General features: G+C 41.7%; 1 protein-coding gene across 2 annotated transcripts in view; it reads left to right on the top strand.

Annotated features, from left to right (window-relative positions):
• The window catches only part of LOC310940799 (adenylate cyclase 9), a 29,623-nt gene extending 9,132 nt beyond the window's left edge, over positions 1 to 20,491 (top strand). The window contains exons 2-11 of one of the 2 annotated variants that reach the window (XM_083905809.1): positions 7,233 to 7,432; positions 8,497 to 8,604; positions 8,748 to 9,022; positions 10,483 to 10,585; positions 11,714 to 11,931; positions 13,083 to 13,242; positions 14,992 to 15,134; positions 15,953 to 15,982; positions 16,676 to 16,952; positions 17,134 to 20,491. In XM_083905809.1, the coding sequence (XP_083761935.1) occupies positions 7,233 to 7,432; positions 8,497 to 8,604; positions 8,748 to 9,022; positions 10,483 to 10,585; positions 11,714 to 11,931; positions 13,083 to 13,242; positions 14,992 to 15,134; positions 15,953 to 15,982; positions 16,676 to 16,952; positions 17,134 to 18,159 (2,540 nt within the window). In that variant the 3' untranslated portion in view covers positions 18,160 to 20,491. Of the gene's footprint in view, positions 1 to 7,232; positions 7,433 to 8,496; positions 8,605 to 8,747; positions 9,023 to 10,482; positions 10,586 to 11,713; positions 11,932 to 13,082; positions 13,243 to 14,991; positions 15,141 to 15,952; positions 15,983 to 16,675; positions 16,953 to 17,133 lie in introns of both variants that reach the window. The other variant, XM_083905808.1, reaches the window with a different exon arrangement.
• Positions 20,492 to 21,430: the final 939 nt, after the last annotated feature.

The raw sequence follows: 21,430 nt of genomic DNA, 5'->3' as shown, positions 1-21,430 counted from the left end.
ATTTATCTCTGTGTTTGTGTGTGTGTGTGTGTGTGTGTGTGTGTGTGTGTGTGTGGTGGGGGGGGGACAGGTTTTTAAAACATACATGAAAATCAGTAGCTCAGGCCACCAAACGTGCAGTGAAGTGGGCAAGATTTGGAAACGTTGAGCTCAGCCTTTGTCTTGCACATGACCGGTCAGCAAATGTCGGAAAAATTCCTTGTAATGTACTTTCAGGGAACAAAGGCCTTTCTGACACACCTACCAGACTGTTACTAACAAACCTGCCTGCACTTAATGCGTAACTCAGAATAACAATAGGTAAACTTGATTGTGTGTGGGTGTGTGGTTCAAGACATTTTAGGTTTGTGCACATGTTTCTGCTGCACATGAGTGTCTTCTGTTTACTTGCCAGTTGTGTTTTCTGTGAATGTGTCATCTCTTTAAAATTCCACTTTAATGACATCTGCGTGTGTCAGTGTGGCAACAGCAGCTGGTTGTCTCTAGTGCCCTGTGTGTTTGTGTATTCTGAACTTCTGTTTCAACTACATTATATTGGACTGTGTGTGTGTTGAATGGTAACTATGAATAATTTATATGAAGTTTTCAAAGAAAACATAATGACTGGGGGGATATCGTACGCTACTTGACTGTGCATGGAAACTTTGTGACAGAGAGAGTCGTGTGGAGCTGATAAATCATCTTCCTGACAGTGTGTTTACACGCATTTTAAAAGTCTGATTTTAGTCGGACTAAGAAAATAATTTAGTTTTCTCAATGTCATGTTAAACATGTTAGTCCAACTATAATCAAGCTAGTCTTAGTTGGACTAACACACCTGGATAATGTGATTCATAGTCCAATTACGCTTGCATGTGTGCTTAGTCGGACTATATAATTTGTATCACGATTAACATGTACAGCAGGTACGAAACATACAGCACCACAGTACGATCCATCGTTTGTTTTTCTGTGACGTAAAGGTCAATAGGAAACTGATTCAATATGCACTAGCTTATACAGAGATGCAGCGCCACCTATGGAGGTGGAGTCAGACGTACACGGCCATCCTCTGCATGTATACTAGCCAAGTCTAGTCCGAGTAATGAGACTACGGCTTTAGCTCGATTGCAGAACTATATATATATATGTAAAAAATACCTAAGTGGTTTTAATCTTGTGGCTGATCCGATCACATCTGAACATTTAAGTGACGTGCAGACATCCCTTCTTTATTTCCAGGCAGTGAAAACAGTTAAGTCCCATTATAATAAAAGAAAAAAAAAAGGCTGTAAAGCATTGGTCCCTGGTGATCTGTGGAAAGAGAGAACTGTGTGACATTAGAAGGAAGAAGAGATGGAGGGAGAAAGAAGAAGAAGGAGCATGTTTTCTAGTCGTAACCCTTTCCCAAGGATTTCCCACAGTTTAGCTTCGGGCAGCGGGTGGGGGGGTAGGTGGGGTGTGTGTGTGTGTGTGTGCGCGTGCGTGTGCGTGTGTGTTGGTGAGAGAGAAAGAGACTGACCACTGTTGATTCATATAGGGCTAAACAATTAATTGTATTCAAATCAAAATCACAAATTAGCAAATCACAACAGGTGTCAGTCATTTTGTAATTCTCTGTCTTGTTTTAAAACACAGTCAATATGAAACTGACGCTCTTGCCAAGTGATGTCATCATCAATACATCATCATGATGTATTGTGAGAAACATGGCCCTGAATCCACGTTATACAGCAGAATGAACCACCAACTGTGTGACTTAAATTAAACCATGCAGTTCGAGCAAAGGTTGTGAGTTCAATTCCCAGTTCCACTAGTCTACATGCCGATGTGTCCTTTGGCAAGACCCTTACCCCCCCACCCCCCGCTGTTTATTTTTCACATCTTGTTTCTTATAATGGTAAATAAAGTATATGTATTTCAGTGCGATACACTGCTGATACAATGATGATGTGGTCAGAGTTAAAGTTCCCATAGACCGGAGGTTCCAATTAACGCTGTTTTTTGGTGTGTATATGCACCATTACCTCGTTTATGAAGCCCTAAAGTTTTTCTAAACAAACAGTTCAGCCACTGCTGAGAACGCTGGATTTTATTGTATTCTCGGGCTCTGCAAGAGGTCTGAAAAAGCCTGGAATCGTGACAGCGTCGTCTGACTCTGGGTCAAATGTGTAAAAGGGAGTGCGGCGGGGAGTCGTGACGAAGTCATTTTTAAACATTGTTAAAACAATGTTTTGATAATGAGTAGCAGTGCATCCACCGTTCCAGAGGGGGAGCTGCGCTTCTGAGAGCTGACGTGCTAATTACATCACTTCCACGTACCTGGCCAATCACAAGACAGTTGGGAAAGCTCTCGTTGGCTGGCCAATCACAACACTGTTCTGTCTTCTGGGGGTGAGATTTTGGTCTGAAACAGCGAGGCTGACGAGAGATTCAGTGAGGAGAGATTCCGATCGGCTCGTTTGCAGCAACGAGGAGGTTTTTGACCATAAAAACAAGTTAATGTATGTAAGTAGACCTCCGCAACTCGCATATGTGCGATAGGACCACTCTATGGGAGCTTTAATATTAGGCCGAGGGTGTGAACAAGCATAAAACAAAGTGACACGCCAGTCGTCATGAGCAGGACCAAGGCTGGTCATTTTTTGTTCAAGGACTGTCCTCTGCCATTGAGCAATGGCCTCCCCGGAGAAAAACCCAGCGCCTGTGTGTGTAGTGAGACACTAAAATGCCTTGTTAACAGCTGTGAGCGCGCGTGTTTATGAGAGTGACGCAGTGATAGTTGGAGTGCGTCATTGCTCTTGTCAACCCCGCTGCTCTACATGTCACACGCACACACACAGACTTGCCGGACCTACCGAGAGTAAAGCCACAGATACACAGATGGCGAATGTTTGAAAAAGGGGACATGTATTTTTTTTCACCATCTTGCCTTTATTAGACAGATTAGCAAGAGGCTGGGGCAGGGGGGTTGATCTTGATTGTATATTGACATTCTAAAATCTCCTTATCAGCATGTAGTTATTGGATCCTGGTTCCATGTCATGTTATTTACTTTTAGCCAACTGTTCTTGTTCTACTCATACTCACTTTCATACTTTACCTTTTTTCTAGGGCTAATGTGACAAAGATCTTGTTTTGTCCCCTGATTCACCAGACAGCTCGTAGATGCTCTACTAATTTCCCTGAGTCTGAGTTACAAAAAATTACAGATAGCTGAGGTAGAAGGAAGTAAGAGAGGGAGAAAGTGAGGACTGAAATGATGGCATAAGAAAGGGGAAAGAAAGGGGGAGGGAGGGAAGGATGGATGGATGTGAGGCAGGGAGGAATGGGAGGTTATTTCGAAGGAGGATCGTGTGAGAGGCTCATCCCTGAGCTCCATCAGTGTGTCCAAATATGGAGTCGTGAGGCCTGTAGTGAAGACCTACCACTGACCAGGGAGAAAACCAGAGGGCAGTGGATGGGAGGAAGTGGAAGGAAGATGGCTGAAAATTGAGAGACCAGAGACGGCAGAGATAAGACAGAGAGCGGCCAGATATGAAGAGAGTTGGTGGGGGATGCAAGGTTTTCATGAGGCAAGAAAAAGTAAAAGATGAAGGTTAGAGATAGATGCGGAGAGTTGGGCACTGCAGGAAGGCCAAATCTGACAAAAGGGAAAACATGCTGACGTCTATTTTTAGTACGGGTGTTGTTTATTTTCTGACTGATGGAAGTGAAGAATGTGAGAGAAGGTTAGATGAAGCTTGAAGAGAAAGAAGGGAGAGTTTAGTCCCTGTCTGTCCGTTCCGTGTCATTTTCTATTTCAGTCATGAGGTTGACTCCAGACATTCAGATGTGTTACTGGTTTTGAGTAAATGTTGAAATGCCTCCCTTTGCCTTTCATATGGTATGTTCGCTGCTCTGTCTGTGGGATCAGAGGAAAGCTTGTGACCTCTGGGTCACTGGGGACAGTTTTGATCATGTGGTTGGAAGCCGCCGTAAGGTCACAGGTCGTTTGTCAGGAAGTGCCAAGTCCGGATTGGGATCTAACACTCTGGAGAATATCTGAAATGTGAGCTTCAGTCTGAAATGTTCACGTTTATGTTGTGCAGCTCATCTGACACAGGGTCGATGCTGGTTCAGTGATTATAATACGGAATATCTTCACTTTTTCATGCATTAAAATATTGAATAAAAACTGTATAATAAACATCATTCTAAAAAAAAAAAAATTCTGCAAAGTCGTCATCTCACCATGAGTCCATTTGTATGTGTGTCAGTGTGTCAGGAAGGTGGGAGTGTGTGGTACGTCATTTTGGGGGGGTGTTCACATGTGATCATGGTCTTCAGGTGTATATGTGGAATTTGACGAGTCAGCTTTGCTTCCTCTCCATCCACCCTTCCCTCTGTTCATTCATTCATTCAGACTCACTCGTATGGGGGCGAATTCGTCGGCACCGCAGTGCGCTACATAGCATGAGTCATACACGTAGAAAATGCTGTGTGAAACAGGTCAGTGTGTATGAGGCAGACGGATGCTTCATATTTCCTGGAAAGTGTATCCTTTGCCCATTTGGTGGACGTTGGTTGTATCTGAACTCAGGACACGTATAGCGCAGTATGAGTTTTGCACAAACATGACGTATTGGGATAGTTTTCTACAGCTCACTCCAGTTCTCCAGAGGCTCAGTGTCTTCATTGTACAGTACACTGCTGTCTTTTATAGTGGTAACAGGAATTTAACATTGAAATTTCAGTGTTGCGTACAAAACGAAGTCACGGCAGTTTCATGCAGCCGTGCAGTGATGACTCCGCCCACTTTGAGGAGGTACAATAGTAATGGAAAACCAACCAAACTGCATAGAGGCGAGCTGAGTCGGTACTATATAGTGGAAAAACGCCAATAGTAGTAGTAATAGCTGTGGTACTAGTAGTAGTAGTAGTGGTTGTGGTGGTTGCAGTAGCATTAGAGGTGAACTCTCTCCTCTCCAACCAGCGGGTATCAATACATCAATAAAAGCCACATGGAGTCTTCTGAGTGCTTGTGTCAATTTCTTTACTAGAGTGCTGTCCTATCAATATGCAAACACACATATACGTATACATACACACAGTAGCTCAGTTGAAATGGATTAGTGTTGTTTTGCCTAGAGCTCGGATTATCACGCAGAAGATAAATGTGGCGCTTCATTGTACCTCGAAGGAAGCCGACAAACCTCAAACCCCTTTGCACTGGCGCATACGCACATTCGCTTTCGTCGCTGGAATGTTAGAAAACTGCACGTTTTGTTTCTCGAGCCGTTGAACGTCCGCATATTTCAAGGCCCTGCTGGTTGTCGAGTGTAGAGTTTAGAGCAAATGGAAGACGACGAGGAATGTGAGGCATGCTCAACTTAGCGACCTCCGAAGTGTTATCGGTCTCTACCCGACTCCCCACTTCTCCTACTGATGTCGTTATCTTTTGTACCTTTTAACTCTCTCATCTCTAGCTCAACGCCATTGTGTTGCTGATGGAGGACAAAATGCCGAAGCCGGGGTCAAACTGGGTGCGTGTGGAGTGTGTATGTGTTGCATTTCTGCTGCGCCTCTGTTGTTTACACAGGGAGTGTGTCTGCTGCGTGTCTGCCGCGGAGCTGCCGCTTTGAAAAAAATGCCATAAAATATACTTTTTAATACGCCTTTGTACAAATACCAGGATATGGTCTGGAGTCATGCTTTTACTGCTCCTGCAAATGTTTCACAACAAATTCCTTGTTGAATGGATTGAGGGAACAGAAATGGGTGAAGAAAGTATTTGTGACATATTTGACAGATAAAGACTTTTTTTCTGAACCATGCTCGGCTCACAGTGAGGTGAGAGCTCTATTATTAAGGAGGCGCTGTGACATGATCTCAGAATTAATGCTGGCAGTACCTACTGACACGTCATTGTACTTCTTTTTCCTATTTGTGTTGAATAAAAACAGACAATTGACCTGATGTCAACTGTCCAGGGTGTACCCCGCCTATCGCCCAATGTCTGCTGAGATAGGCACAGCACCCCCCGTGACCCTCTGGTGGAGGAAAAAGCGGTAGATAATGGATGGATGGAATTGACCTGATGTCACACGCCAAAATGAGCAGAGTTTAAAAGTAAAATGCTTGTGTGTCAGGAAGGGGCCAGGATGAACTTGTTTAAAGGATAATTCAATGTAAATTTGCTTGTTGTAATGAATTTTTTACATAAATATATATTATTTATGCCAGCATTAACAGTTTAGTTAGACCTTTGGGCTCATTCGCTGCAGATCATTTCTAAATTATTTACAAAATGCCTCCCAATTTCGAGTGATCAAGGATACACAGCTTTTTCTATGGGTAACACTTGGTATGTCAACATAGCTCTTCTGATGATATTTAGAAACCACATTTAAGAAGCTAAAACGATTAGAATTCTTGTTTTAATAATGAAAAAACTTTGTAATTGATTAATAATCGATTCATCGACTAATTGTTTCAGCTCTAATTTTATATTTGGAAAAGATCTGCAGTTATAATCCAGTCGATTATTTCGTAGTGTTGCAAATCGTCCTTGTTCTGTGCTGTAGGGACAAATTATGTCAGTGAAGCCCTGGATACCAAAGAGAGGCATTTCCTTCTCTGCATACATTGTGCACATGACATGGAATGTAAGATATATGAGCAATCAATTGGACGCAGTAAGCCCATAAAAAGTCCTCAACATTCCTTTATGGCCCACAGTTGTGCCTCTAGTCAGACAAAAATGTGGCTCTGTTTGATCAGAGAGGACAGCTCCACAGGTTACTGTGTGTTTTGTCGGGCTGATAGCGGCTGGCGATGGGCCACCTCTTTAATCCAGTGTTTGTGTATTACCTCGTTGGTCCTATGGCAGTGTGGACACGGCGAGAGCTCTGAGCAAACACGGTTGGTCAAACACCCAGTGTTGCACTACCACCTACTTGTAAGCATGAGTGCGCCAAAACTAAGGGCGGCAGATGAAAGGGGTTGTCTGCAAGTTTGGAAATGTACACAAAATCTCATCAAGGATGTTTTATTTTGTAATGTCATGTTCGATATGGGATCGGAACAAAATTAGTTTTTATTTGCCGCCTGTATTTTGGAATGCAAATCTCAGTGCAGCCATCAGATTTTCTGTGGACGACAATGAAATGCTGGAATAATAACAAGTACAACAGTGTCCGATTTTGCGAATATTTTTTTTGTTTCAATGATGTGGTTCTAAGCAGAGGCCATCTTGTCTTTGCTCTCTGTAGGGCTGCAGACGTACCTGATCTCAGGGAGGAAGTTGGAGCACAATGCGCAGTGTGAATGTTCTCAGGTGGGACTGCCAGGTGGAGACATTGGAAGGGTCGGCCTGTCCTCCTGTCCTCAGCCACACACACCAGACCTCATCCCTGGTGGGGCACAGGCTGCAGAGCCTCTCTTATCTCTACAACCACCAGACAGGATTGTGGTAAGTCAGAGGTTAAACCGATGATTATTGATTAAAGTAGACATATTATACCCTTTTTCTTCAAGTTAACCTAGTTTCCTGGTGTCCTAATGTCTGTGACATGCTTTGGTCAAAATACCTTCAGGATGAAGCACCATAGCAATTCAATCACCCTGCCAAAACAGCCCTGTTCAGAGCGCATGCTTTTGAGTGCCTGTCTCTTTAAATGCAAATGAGACAGAGGAAATTATGTCAGCGTCACTGAGGCTTAGGCAGCTAACAGCAGTTAGCATCTGGAAAAGTGATCATTTGCCGACTAGCCGGCACATTGCTGTCATATATAAAATGTATCCACTGGACACGTAAATCCTCTGACGCTGGAAGTTTGTGTAGAACTCTGCGCTGCACTGTGCAGCCAAGAATAGAACACTTCGCGTACTTCCACTCTTCTGGATACTATTGCCCTCGCTGATTTACAAGGGTTTAGTGGCTTGTTTCGAGTCTTCTTTAATAGAACATGATGTCAACTTTGTGAATTTTGTTCCCATTTAGAGGACAAAAGATGATAAAGTATGACACATGTGAGTGGGCACCAGTGTGGTTGACAGCTGGTATCGTCCAATAGGAGTCTGATTACAGGTCACGCCTACTAAACTTTGCCAATGCTGGTAAAATTGTGATTCTGCGATTCTGGTCACTTCAAAACAGGAGTTCAGATTCTTATGGTGACACCATGACCGATTGCCACTAACACACCTGAAGACTACCACGTGACCATTCCCGAACACATGACATGGTCAGATTCTCTCCTCTGCTTAGTTTCAAATCACTTGATGTTTCAATAACAAGAAACATCAAGGTTGCTTTTACAGTACCGATGATGAGACCAAACTGAAAGTGAAAGTAAGTTTTAACAGAGCCTTTTGTTCACAGCTGATAGTCCAGCTGTGAACCAAAAAAAACCAAAGCACAAATAAAGATGGGGCCAGTTTCTGGGCTCTTAAATGTCGTTGTGTGGACAGCAGAGTAGTATGGATGCATCCTAAATATAATATAGTGACCTGTCACTGTCGTCTCCTCTCCAGCCTCCCTGTGTGTCCCGTAGTGTGGCTTTGTCTGCGGGAACAGAGCAGGGCGATGATGTGGCTGTGTTGAATGGCTGCCAGGAGGAGTGCAAGACTAGTAGTGCAAAGGTACAGTTCACATGCTTAAGTGCACTTGACAAGCACTCCTCAAGGGGTAGTCAATGAACTATTCAACTTGTCCTTGTCCTTTTCCCTGTCCTCCTCTATGTCCTGGCTCATATCCCTCCCTTCCTCTGTGTTTTCTCCTCTAGTTCATTCCGGGTCACAGCCCCAGGGCGGCCAATGGTCTCCTGAGTCCTCCACTGGAAGACCCAGTGCAGGCAAGCCAGAGCTCCCTGTGTGACATGCTCCAGGAGAAAGAGAAGAAGACCAGCACCAGCACAGGAACTGGCACCAGTCTTGGCATGACTGGGGCCACGGGGGCAGCGGGTCCAGGTATAGACCACTCCGCCCTCATCCAGCTGCGTGCCAAGAACTTCAGAGAAAAGAGCGACGCCCACTTTGTGGATGTTATCAGGGAGGACAGGTGAGCATAGAGTTAAAGGTTGAGGTTTATGGCAGATTGTGCCACATGACAGATCATGCAGGATTAGGGCGAGAAGGTGCCAAAGTTACTTTGGCAGGCATCCATTTCCCATAAACCTCTCTACTCTGGGTGTACATCCACTAATTTTTCTAAACCCCCTATCATGTTTGGGATTGCAGTGCTGGAGCTTATTCCAGCATGCACTCAGATCAGTGGCGGTTGTGGGTCTTTGATACAGGGGAAGCTCATTCCAGGCCCAGTTATTTAAACATAGATTCTTACATAAATTCTGCAAACGAATAACTAGAATAAGGGAAACTCGATAATTATAATTATGTAAAACTGAATTTTCATTTGTTTATGTGTTTTTATTGGTCTATATTGCCGAGCAAATAACACACAACAAACAGCTATTTAAATTAAACGAGTCCTTTATCAGTCCTGCAGGGGAAATTCCTTCCCTTTTTTTAAAAAAACATTTAACATTTTACCCATCCTCTACTAGAAACCTTCCTAGAATTAGGAGCAGCAGGCAGCCACTGAGCTGCGCCTGGGGAGCAATGGGGGTTGGGTATCTTGCTCAGGGGTACCCCAGTACGTTTTTGATCTGGTGGGAACTCAAACGGCAACCCTCTAGTTACAAGCCAGTTTCCCTTTCCACTTGACCATGGGCTGTCCATTTGTCTAGAGCAGGATTTCTCACTCCTGGTCCTGGGGAGCCACTGTCCTGCATGTTTTTGATGTTTCCCTGCTCCAACACACCTGACGACCCATTGAATCAGGTGTGTTGGAGCAGGGAAACACTTAAAACATGCAGGACAGTGGCTCCCCAGGACCAGGAGTGAGAAACGCTGGTCTATAGACTTCCCTTGCAAAATCCACAGAGAACTGAGGCAGAAAAGGCTCCGCTGTCATGTATGTTTCTACAACACTGTCAATCAAAAATCATCATGCAGCCCACCACCCCCTATCTGCTGTCGTGGAAGCCCAGCTGATGATTTTGCCAAATTTGTCCAATCAACTCAGTGAAAACTAGAAAAGAACTCGGAGAGCGCAGACCTCCGCCAAGGCAGCTCAGCCCCCCACCCATAAAATCACTGGTTTAAACCTAGGTATATCGACTTTCATTCCCTGGTTAAATTATTTAATTCACATGAGTTTTTATGTTACGTTAACGTTTGCTTCCTCCTCCAAACGTGTTTGTGACATTACATTCGGTGTGCAATGGTTCACACAAGAAAGAGACTTTACTTCCTTCCTTTACTTTACAAGCCTTTGAAATTTCACACATGAACACAAAGACTAGCAGGAAAACTCCCTATAATCTGACCTTCATTAAAAGAATAAATGCACTGAAAATGTTTGTGCATTTTGTTCTAATCTTTTAGTTTTAGTTTGTCAAAATTAAATCATATGCATTTACCTGCAATCATGTTGTGTTTTTTTTTCCTGGTTCACAGTCTGATGAAGGATTACTTTTTCAAGCCACCCATCAACAAGATCAGCCTCAATTTCTTAGAAAGACCTCTGGAAATGGCATATCGCAGCAGCTACAAGGAAGAGGTACACACACACACACACACTGGTGTGTGAAAGCAAGAGAAGTGCTCAGGATTTTACCATTCATGTGATGATGTTTGTAAAGTGCATGAATGGGGAAAAAATGCCACATGGATTCAAATCACATTATAGTCACACATTTAAAGCTCTTAGCCGGTGTTTGTGTGCATTTTTATGAATGAATGAGGACATGATTTTGAGTATCTCCCTCCTTTCTTTCTTCAATCTTATGCCACATTAGTGCCCACACTTTCACACACCTGGGACCAGGTCCAGTTGGCCGGCTTTGACCTCACAGCCGTGCAGCCCTCTGCTGTCACACCAGTATTACTACAAGCCTGACAAACCACAGTGTCGTCGATGCAAACCGAGCTTTGTTGACAGTGTGACTTATAAACTGAGTGCTTACTACCATATAAGTAGCATACTAACCCTTTAAGCACATATTAACACCTTATAACCTTATTCTACCTCTGTTATGACATGAATTACGATTTTTCCTGCATAAGGTGTTAATACGTGCTTAATATTTACTAATAAAGGGCTAGTATACTACCTATTTAAGGGTTATTATGTGTTCCCTAATTAAAGTGTTACCGTACATTTTTACAGAAAGAAAGCGATTCACTGTTTAGTATGTAGATAGATAAAAAATAAAATGGAGTAAAACTAAATAACAGTGACTTCAGATATTAGGTTACAAAGAAATTTGAAAGTGGAGTTGTTGATCAACTTTCAGTCACACTGAAAATAGGAAAACAAGAAAGCAATGTAATATAACCCTTTAACACAAGTGTATCGCTGGCAACATGTTTACCTTTGTTACGCGGCGGTTTGTGCTATCAGAAAATGTTTTGAATTTTTTGAAAGCTGATACGTTGCACGTCAAAGCCAACATATGGTTATTACTGTAGTTCAACTCGCGCTCTTTCAGGAAGCCGAAAAATTGGTGTCTTTGTCGCCAGAGAGGAGAGAGTGGGAAGAACACCTGTACATTGTTTCCATTTTTTGGCCTGTATTTGCACATTGAGACACAAAAACTACAAATTTTTTTATTGTAAACTTTTTTCTAAATCAACATTTTTATTTTTCTTCATTTAAAATTGATATATGACCCCTCTTCCCCTCCAGGTGAAAAAACAGGCTCAGGTGCAAACATTTGCAAGCTCCACCTTCAGTTCTTTCTTGGACGTTCTCCTCAGCTGTTTTGTCTTCTTGGCCTTGACCCTGGCCTGCTTCCTGCCACCTCTTGTGAGCTCAGCCACTGTGGGCCCTCCAGCTCCTGCTGCTCTGGTCCTGGCTCCCCTGGCCGGCCTGTTGGAGCTGGCCTCTCTGGTGCTGTCCATACGGTGAGGAGGCTTGTGGTTTTGCTGCTGTGCCTTGGAGCACCCATGTATCTGAGGTTTCAGGTGGACATATTTATGCAAAAACCTATTTATTGCCTCAAACTTTAAAGTAGACATATTATACCCTATTTCTACAAGTTAACCTAGTTCCGTGGTGTCCTAATGAACATGTCTGTGACATGCTTTGGTCAAAATACCGTAAGGATGAAGCACCATAGCTCAAGTCATAGTTCAATCACCCTGCCAAAATAGCCCTCGGTTTTGAGTGCCTGTCTCTTTAAATGCAAAGAGACACATTTCACTGAGGCTCAGGCAGCTAACAGCAGTTAGCATTTGGAAAAGCCTTTGCCGTCATATATAAAATGTATCCACTGGACACGTAAATCCTCTGAGGCTGAAAGTTTGTGTAGAACTCTGTGCTGCACTGTGCACAGAGTTCTACACTCATAGGGCCTCCAGAGTCCCAAATACAAGTATTAAAATTATTTAAAAGTGGACTTTGCATATGTCTCCTTTAAGAAAAATTGCATTTCCACTGATGCATTTTTCCTGGCAGAATGGTTAAGCCTGTGCCGTCAGTGCACATAAGAGTTTGGTTCATAACGGCTGCTGTAATTGGATTTAATTGGGCCCCAGTGGTGCAATATGGGAGATCACTGATAGACCATCATGTAGCACTGTGTCCCCATTGAAATAATAATAAAAAAATAATAATAATTGTATGTTTGTTGGCTCTTTCACCACCTTGGCTTAATATACCTCGTCAGATTTACCTGGCTCATGTCCAGGCCAGCGTTGGCTCAGGCTCTCTAGGATGGTGACATAATGGAACCAGGTGTAGTTCCAAATCTGAAAAACAGCCCCTGTATTCCATTTCAATTGCTGTCTTTGATTTATTTTGTGGTGTGTTATATGGTTGTGCATGTGCCTTAGTGGAATCTATTTAAAAATGAATTAATAGTCTCTCATTGCCAGGCTTAAATGGACTATAAATCTTTGTATTATAGCTGGTTATAGGGCAGCTTAAAATGTTTTAATGGCATGTATTCATTTAGGACAGATGAGAATCTGCTGAAGTTTTCTTCTTTTATAAACATGGTGACAAAGTAAGTGAGAGGTGAAGACATAATATGATTTCCTCTCCTCTCCTGCAGTATGGCCTTCTATTTGGAGGAGGTGATGCACTGTACTCGTATCCTGCTCCTCGTGGTCTCTGGATGGGTTCCCCGTCATGTGATCGGGGCCGTGTTAGTGTCCCTACCAGCAGTCTCGGTCTTATCCCATCTCACCTACAACATCCACCTGCCCCTCCAGGTAAGCTTGTCCAAAAAAATCAGCCTGTACCTGGCCTGAATTTTGCCACGTTTGTCTCTGTTATTCTATTTCTGGATTTGAGCTTGGGAAGAGGGGATTGTGGCACATGAGGCCAGATTGAGTCTGGTCTGACTAAACATATACATGCAGAAATAGCTTGATTCCCAGTTGCAGTTTTCTGGGTGTGTCAGTCCAACTCTCCAACACTGAGATATTTGATTTAGCACAATTCCAGCTGGACTAACATATTGCCATGTATTAAAAAACAGAAAAGATTTAGTTGGATTAACACAATAATGTCTTATCTTATCTTATGTTATACATTCTTCTTATCTACGTAAAACCAGATAAATAAAACAATAACAGAGTTGTGGGTAATACATCCATACTGTTATACTATACAGTATATACTATATACTGTGTCCAGAATATGCATAAAGGCTCCTTCCTCACATAGACATGTTAAATAAATGATAGACCAATAAGATGTATTGTTATAAATTAAAATACAGCACATCGCCAGCAGAGTACAAATAATTTAATATACTATGAATGATCAATATACAACTGATCATTTATACAGTATTTATTTATATATACTAATATATGTGTGTATATATATATGTATGTGTATATATGTATATGTATGTGTATATATGTATATGTATATGTATGTATACATACGTATATACACATACATATACATACATATACACATATATATACACACATATATACAACTGTGCTGTTATAGTGGCTACTACTGCTCACTGTGGTAGTGTTAATACCTGTGACTTCCAAGCTACAATAGTTTGCCCTCATTGATATCTCTAAGCTAAAGTAAGCAGAGAGAGAGTGGGGCGATTTGAAACCTTGCCCATGGTGCCATGATCTCGCAGAGCCATTAGCTGGCATTAGCACTGATAGGAGCTGTAGAAGGAAAACAGCTCAGAGGTTTCAGACGGCTTTGCCTGTGGACCTTGGCACCCGGAATGTTGACATTTCTCCTTCTACGAATTTCCCATTTGAGAAGGATTGAGAGCGGCCATGCTTTGTAGTGTATTCTTATGTGCTGTTTTGAGTCAAGACCATAACTCCATAAGATTGACTGTTGCCTTACAGCTTTGAGCCAACGGCTGCTTGCAAGATGTGCTGTGTTTTGATATCTTGTTTTTCAAGGATTTTATCACCTCGTTTTTTTTCTCTCTTCCACCGTGCTCTATCTCAATCATCCATACTCTCAGTTTTCTCTCCTGGGCGTACAGATCAAAGCACGGAGACTTGTTAATTAGACATGCTGTTTTCTGGACATTTTGAAGATGTTAAAAGCCAAATAACAGTGCTGCGGGGGTGGAGGATATAGGGTTGAGAGGGAAAGAATTACATCTTCATACAATTTTTGTTTCATTGTGCGTTTACATCAATCAACCGTTGCCTTTCAAGTCAAATCCCCAGCATTGATCTTTCCTGGATTTGATGAATGAAGATTGTGTTTTGCCATGTGCTCTTACATTGAGCATTTACTGGTGGTGATAATGGTGAGCAGCAGTGTCAAAGTAATATTCCAACCCTGAGTTAACCATATCTACAACTAGCATGTCAAAGCACCAAGGTCTAAAGTGAGATTTTATCTGAATACAAATACATATATGCGTCAGATCTTACTGCCTGCTAGAAGGTTAACACACTACAGCTTCAATCCCTTTGTTTCTTATTCACTTTGAATTTTTCTTTTTCCTCCCCCTCCAGGTGACCATGTTCCTGTGCTGTGCCACCATCCTGGCCATCATCCAGTATTGTAACTTCTGTCAACTTAGTTTCTGGATGCGCTCAGTCCTGGCCACTGTTACTGGAGTTGCTCTGCTGCTGCTGTTGTACAGCCCTTTACACAGGTACAGGTGAGCCAACACTTTGTTGTTTGTAAACTACCATTGAAAAGTTTGGGGTCACCTATACAATTATTTTGTGTTTTCCATTAAAAGTCACACTTTTATTCATCAAAAGAGTTGCAAAATGAATAGAAAATATAGTCAAGACATTCATCCAATAGCCTTCTAACATGATTAACAAACACAATGTACCATTAGAACACTGGAGAGATGGTTGCTGGAATTGGGCCTCTATACACCTATGTACGTATTCAATGTACAATGTATAGAGTGTATTGCTGATTAATTTAATGTTATATTCATTGGAAAAAAAGTGCTTCTACTTCAAAAATAAGGACATTTCCAAGTGACCCCAACTTTTGAACGGTCGTGTAGAATTGGAGGCGTTTAACTTGTTCTTCAGTCTGTGCTGAGGAGTGGTTGTGCATTTATTAACCTTCATAACAGACTAGTTGATGACAGTTTGATTTGTGTAAGTTAGTGATACTGTTTTTTTGTTTTTTTTTAACTATTGAGATAACTGGTTGCCTTTTGTAGATGCAACACACAGGAAGTGATTTGTCTGCAACAGGTTTAAGTATGACTGAGAGTTATCGCGCATCTAGGTGCATGTAACAAAGGTTGGACTTAAAGACATAATGTGCAAAAACATCCTTGTGCTTGGCTTGTATATTTCTCACCCACGTATTTGTCCTGAGTATTTTTTTTATAAATGAGTGAATTGTTCTTTCACACTATAATTTACTATAGCGTGTATGTGTCTTTGTGTTTCTTTGTGTCTAATGATCTCTCCTGACTGACACCGCTCTTGTCTCTTTCAGTTTCGGTAATAACAGCTTGCCAGTTCATGGGTGAGTGTTTCCGTGGAAACGGGTGTGGGGGGGGTTTGACGGATGAGTGACATTTAAAGGGTCAACATGAGCGCTGCCTCTCCTTCAGCTTGGAAAGTTTTATTAAAACCAAAAGTTCTTCTCTCTTATTGAGGCCACAATCTTTGTGGCTTGAGTTTTATGATATGTTTAAGTTGTAGTCAGAGGAAATTCAGGTCGATATCAGGGATTAATTAACTATTTAATTAATTGCTGACCGCAACACATTTTATTTGTTATTGCATTCATTGCATACAGTTAACAGCTGGTTTTGTTTCAATGAATATAACATTAAATGAATCAGAAATCCACTCTATACATTGTTAATGTGGTAAACGACTATTCTAGCTGCAAACGTCTGGTTTTTAATGGAATATGTACATAGGTGTATAGAGGCCCATTTCCAGCAACCAACTCTCCAGTGTTCTAATGGTACATTGTGTTTGCTAATCTCGTTAGAAGGCTATTGGATGATTAGAAAACCCTTGTGCAATTATGTTAGCACAGCTGAAAACAGTTTTGCTGGTTAGGGTTAATCATTATTTCTAAACTAAAACCTTTGAACGGTAGTGTATATGCCTAAAAAAACTGGCCATTCATATAGTCACATGACCTCAAGTTTGGTACAGTTGCTAAACCTGATCATGATCATTCTTTGCCTGTTTCCTCTCTCAGACTGAACATCTCCACGTCAAGTGATGGTGTTTCAGAACTGGGCCCTGACCCTCCACCGCGACCTCTCGAACTCTTGGTCCCGGAGGCTGTCCTGGCCTTCTTCCTGCTCCTTCTCCTGGTCTGGTTCCTCAACCGTGAGTTTGAGGTCAGCTACCGTCTCCATTACCATGGCAACGTGGAGGCTGACAAACATCGCTCCAAGATTCAGATGATGCGAGACCAGGCTGAGTGGTTACTGGGAAACATCATCCCCATTCACGTCGCTGACCAGCTCAAGGTTTTCACTGTTGTTTAAGCAACAATAAGAAACTTAACATACATATATTCTCTGTTAGGTTCTTTAATAAAGCATAAAAAGGTGCAAATCTTGAGCATTGTACCATTTCTCATCATAGCCACTTATATTTAAAGACGACACATATGCAATTGTTAAAATATCTCTCTTTTTGTGTTTTCAGGTTACCCAGAGCTACTCCAAGAACCACGACAGCGTGGGTGTGATCTTTGCCAGTATTGTAAACTTCAGTGAGTTCTATGAAGAGAGTTATGAAGGTGGAAAAGAGTGCTACCGTGTCCTCAATGAGCTCATCGGAGACTTCGATGAGCTGCTGCGCAAACCTGAATTCGAAAGTGTGGAAAAAATCAAGACCATTGGGGCCACCTACATGGCAGCGTCAGGGCTAAATGTCCGGCAGCCAGCTGAGAGCGACGATGACTCTCCCCACGGTCACCTGAGGGCACTTTTCAACTTTGCCTTGGAGATGATGGGCGTCCTGGACGACTTCAACAAGAACATGCTAGGCTTTGGTTTCAAGCTCCGTATTGGATATAACCATGGGCCGCTGACGGCAGGGGTGATCGGCACTACCAAGCTGCTCTATGACATCTGGGGAGATACGGTAAACATTGCCAGCCGCATGGATTCCACTGGTGTGGAGTGTCGGGTGCAGGTGAGTGAGGAGAGCCATGCTCTGCTCAGCACTATGGGTTTAGAGTTTGACTATAGAGGTACCGTGAATGTTAAAGGCAAAGGTCAAATGAGGACCTATTTATACCCAAAAAGTGGGGAAATTATATGTCAAGATTGCATGGAGGAGGCCATCGGACTCGGATCGTCATTCGTGGCATTGCCAGCCAATAAGACTACAGGATCTCTTGCCCAGGCAGCAGCTCTTCCTCCCTCTTCTCCTCCTCCTTCTTCCCTCCCTCTATCCACACACCCTGGAAGGCCTTCAGGAGCAGGGTCTGAGCCTCAGTCCACAGGGATGGGGGAGGAAGGATATAGGGACGTTCCAAACCTCCACGGACAGTCCTCTGCCACAGACCTTCACGCCACTCCCTGCCCTGAACTAGGCACAGAACCTGGTGCTGCACAAATGACCCCCCGGAGGCAGCATGCTCCCCTCGCTCTTCAGGAGGAGGAGGAGGATGAGGAGGTCAATGAGCTCACGAAACTCAATGAGGAGTTTTATGCTCGTCTCTGATCCCCTTCCTCTTCGACTTCCCCTGTGTTGTCTCCCTGAGCTGCTGCCTCTCCAGGCCTGATTGCAGGTATGGGCAGGATGTCCCTCCCATTAGGCAAGTTTCGTCTGTATGGATGAAGAAGAGGGAGTTTGTCATGTCAACACCAACAGTGGCTATGTCTGCTATAAAAAATGGCTACTAACATCTTCAATGGGAATGTTACCAGAGTGTTGGGGTAGGTTCGTCCTGTGTTGAGCACGGTTTAACAGGGAATAAGAGGGAAAAGAAGATTTGTTGGTGTTGTTGTTGATGTTTTTTTTAATTCATTTTTGTTATCAAGTGCCTTCAGGACTAGAGCAGCGAACAAACAAATATGAATGCTGAACAAAGTTTGAACAATCTTAGACCACAGGACGTGCTGTGGTTTCTTACACCATGCTCTTATTTTCAATGCAAGTCTTTCTTAAAAAAAAAACAAAAAAAAAAAACATTATTGTTGTGCCATATCATTTGTTTTAATTTGATCAAAAGTCCTTACATAAGGGAAAATAAGTTTAGATTCTATATAAATGCCAGTGCAGCATGATGGGCTTAGCAGGGAACTAAGGGAAGATGAGGGACTCACATGAAGCAGTGTTAATTTATGTATTCTGCTTTGACATGAGGGCTAAATACATTATTCATTTGTGCTCGAGTCTAATGCTACAAAGCAGGCTGCATAGATTTTAGTTTGTGTGTAGCAGCTAAATGCACATTTTAAGCACAGGTCTTGCACAGTGTTTTCTCGACCACTTATATTTGGTAGTTATTACCATGAGAAGGCTTTGAAGATATTTAGTTCTTGAGTTCTTGTCTTTCACAACAAGTGCAATCAAAAGCGCAAAATCAAATCACATGAGGGAATATAGATTTAGAAGAAATTATGAGTAAAAAAAAAAAGAAGTGAGAACCAGTAAGGCACTTTAAATCTACCTGAACTAATGCTCTACATTTGAGTAAGAAACACTCACCCCACATAGGCCTGAAAGGTGGTTGTAAAAATGTACGTTTGTTTTCCCCAAAAAAACCAATAACAAATAAGAAAACACAGATGAAACACAAATGTCATTGACTTTAGTTGATGTTGGTTAAATTGGAAATTTCTCTAACCAATCCTGCACTATAATCCACTTTTCTGCTTTTGTACATGTATTCTATTTCTCCCCCTTTTAACCAAAGTACTGGTCCAGTGTGAGCTTTTTCATTGGGTCAGCATTAACAACTGAAACGAAAAAAAAAAAATGTCATCAAGGGATAACACAGAAAAAATTCTAATGAAATTCCATAAAAAGACCAAAACCAATAATGTTTTAAATATAGCAGGAAACAGAGTTGATGACAGGAATAATACACAACAAATGTGTCTTTGGGAAGTTGTGGCCAAGTGTGTATTCACGGCAGGAGGACAGTGTATGTGGGATTAACTTAACATAAATGACAGAGCCCCCCCCCCTCCTTGTTTGTCTATGAAGGAGCCAGCACGAACTGATAAATGGTTAGTTTTATAAAAAATAAAGAGTGTCACCAGACTTATCCTTTGTAGAGGTTTTCAGTCGTTGAGTATTGTCTGCCTTTAGCTGTGTGATTTAATGTTGCAGGGGAGGGACTTCAAACGTTGACCCTGTCATGGCCTCTACTGTAACAATATACTTCAATTGTGCCACTTTAATTGAGTGATCTATAGGTGCCGTGCAACCAAACTAGTGGATTGTTTTGTTGTGCCTAAAATTATGATTTTTGGAGTACTTTGTTTTCAGATTTTTTTTAATGCTTTTATCATAATTAGGATAGACTATGATTGATTGTTCTGATGAAATTATGCTCATTGTGCAGGTTTTGCTGCATTTTCTGGACAAAATTCCATCTTTTTCCAACCTCTTTCATTTTGTCCATTAGGCTGCCTGAACGATATGCGAGCGGTGTTCTACCTGGCATCGCTTCATTTCTCTGTTATCACGTCACACTTTGCCTTCTCTCCTGAAAGAACTCCTTTCCCCTTTTACTTTGTGTGTGTGTGTGTGTGTGTGTGAGAGAGAAAATATTTAACTTTAACACCAAGTTGGTAAACCATAAGACATCACTGTTGCAAAAAGAAATCAATCATCCACATTACCATTGATTAACTGCCTTATATGAAAGGGAATTACATGCACAGAGTTTTAAATTTATAAGGGAGTAAAGCCTAGTGTGTACATTTTTAATAGAAATCAATGTCTGTTACATTCAAACCATCACAAGTTCACGCGATACAGATGTCAAGTCAATCTGCACTTCATACGACGCGGTGTTCAGATCTCGTGTTGCCTGGCGACATTCCCGCATTGCACACAGGAAGTGATGTGTTTATATATATATATATAAAAAAATATATATGTATATGTATATATGTGTATATATGTACATATGTGTTTATATGTATATATATATACATATATACACATATATATGTGTATATATATACACATATATATGTATATATATATATACACACATATATGTGTATATACATATATAGACATATGTATATATAGATATATGTATATACATATATCTATATATATTCATGTACATATATACATATATGTATATATATGTGTATATATGTATACATATATGTATACATATCCTGTTAATCCAAAAATATGGCTCTTGGAGCTGCCCCTAGAAAAGCACATTACAAAAGAATATTCTTTAACAAGCACATCTCTTGCGCTACTCTTGAACTGAATATTGTCACCATGCTCACGTTGGCTAATCTTAATATACAACAGCACAATACAGAGTATAATATATCAATTGTAAAAACAAGTTGGTATTTGTTGCCCCCCCCTCCCTCCCAACACACGCACACATTACATAACAAGATTATCCTTTTTGGCTATTGCACTATATTCATCCACATCCCAAACTATCCAAAGTCGATTTGAGGTGGGGACTCCACAGGGTGATGGACACACCACCATCTCCAATAGCACACACATGGACACGCGTATAAATGAAAAATATGAACACTGCCGGCGTATTATAATTTTTTTTTTCTCTTTTTTTTTTGCATGGGAATTATCAGTTTTCTTCTTCTTTGCTGGACACGCTATGTTTTTAGCTTGACTTTGCACCACACTCGCCTCCTTTAATTTCATTTCAGTGTAATTCTGTCTCACTTAAGTTGTCTGAATTTCAAGGTGTCCCCCTTCTCACAGTGTCGTGGCAGATGTGCGTATGTGTTTTACGTTTGGTAGAGGGAGAGAAGTT

Source organism: Microchirus variegatus (genome assembly GCF_963457635.1).
Source record: "Microchirus variegatus genome assembly, chromosome: 19".
NCBI classification, from domain to species: Eukaryota; Metazoa; Chordata; class Actinopteri; order Pleuronectiformes; family Soleidae; genus Microchirus; species Microchirus variegatus.
Note: the sequence above shows the minus strand (reverse complement) of the source record. Positions and strands in the feature narration are given on the sequence as shown.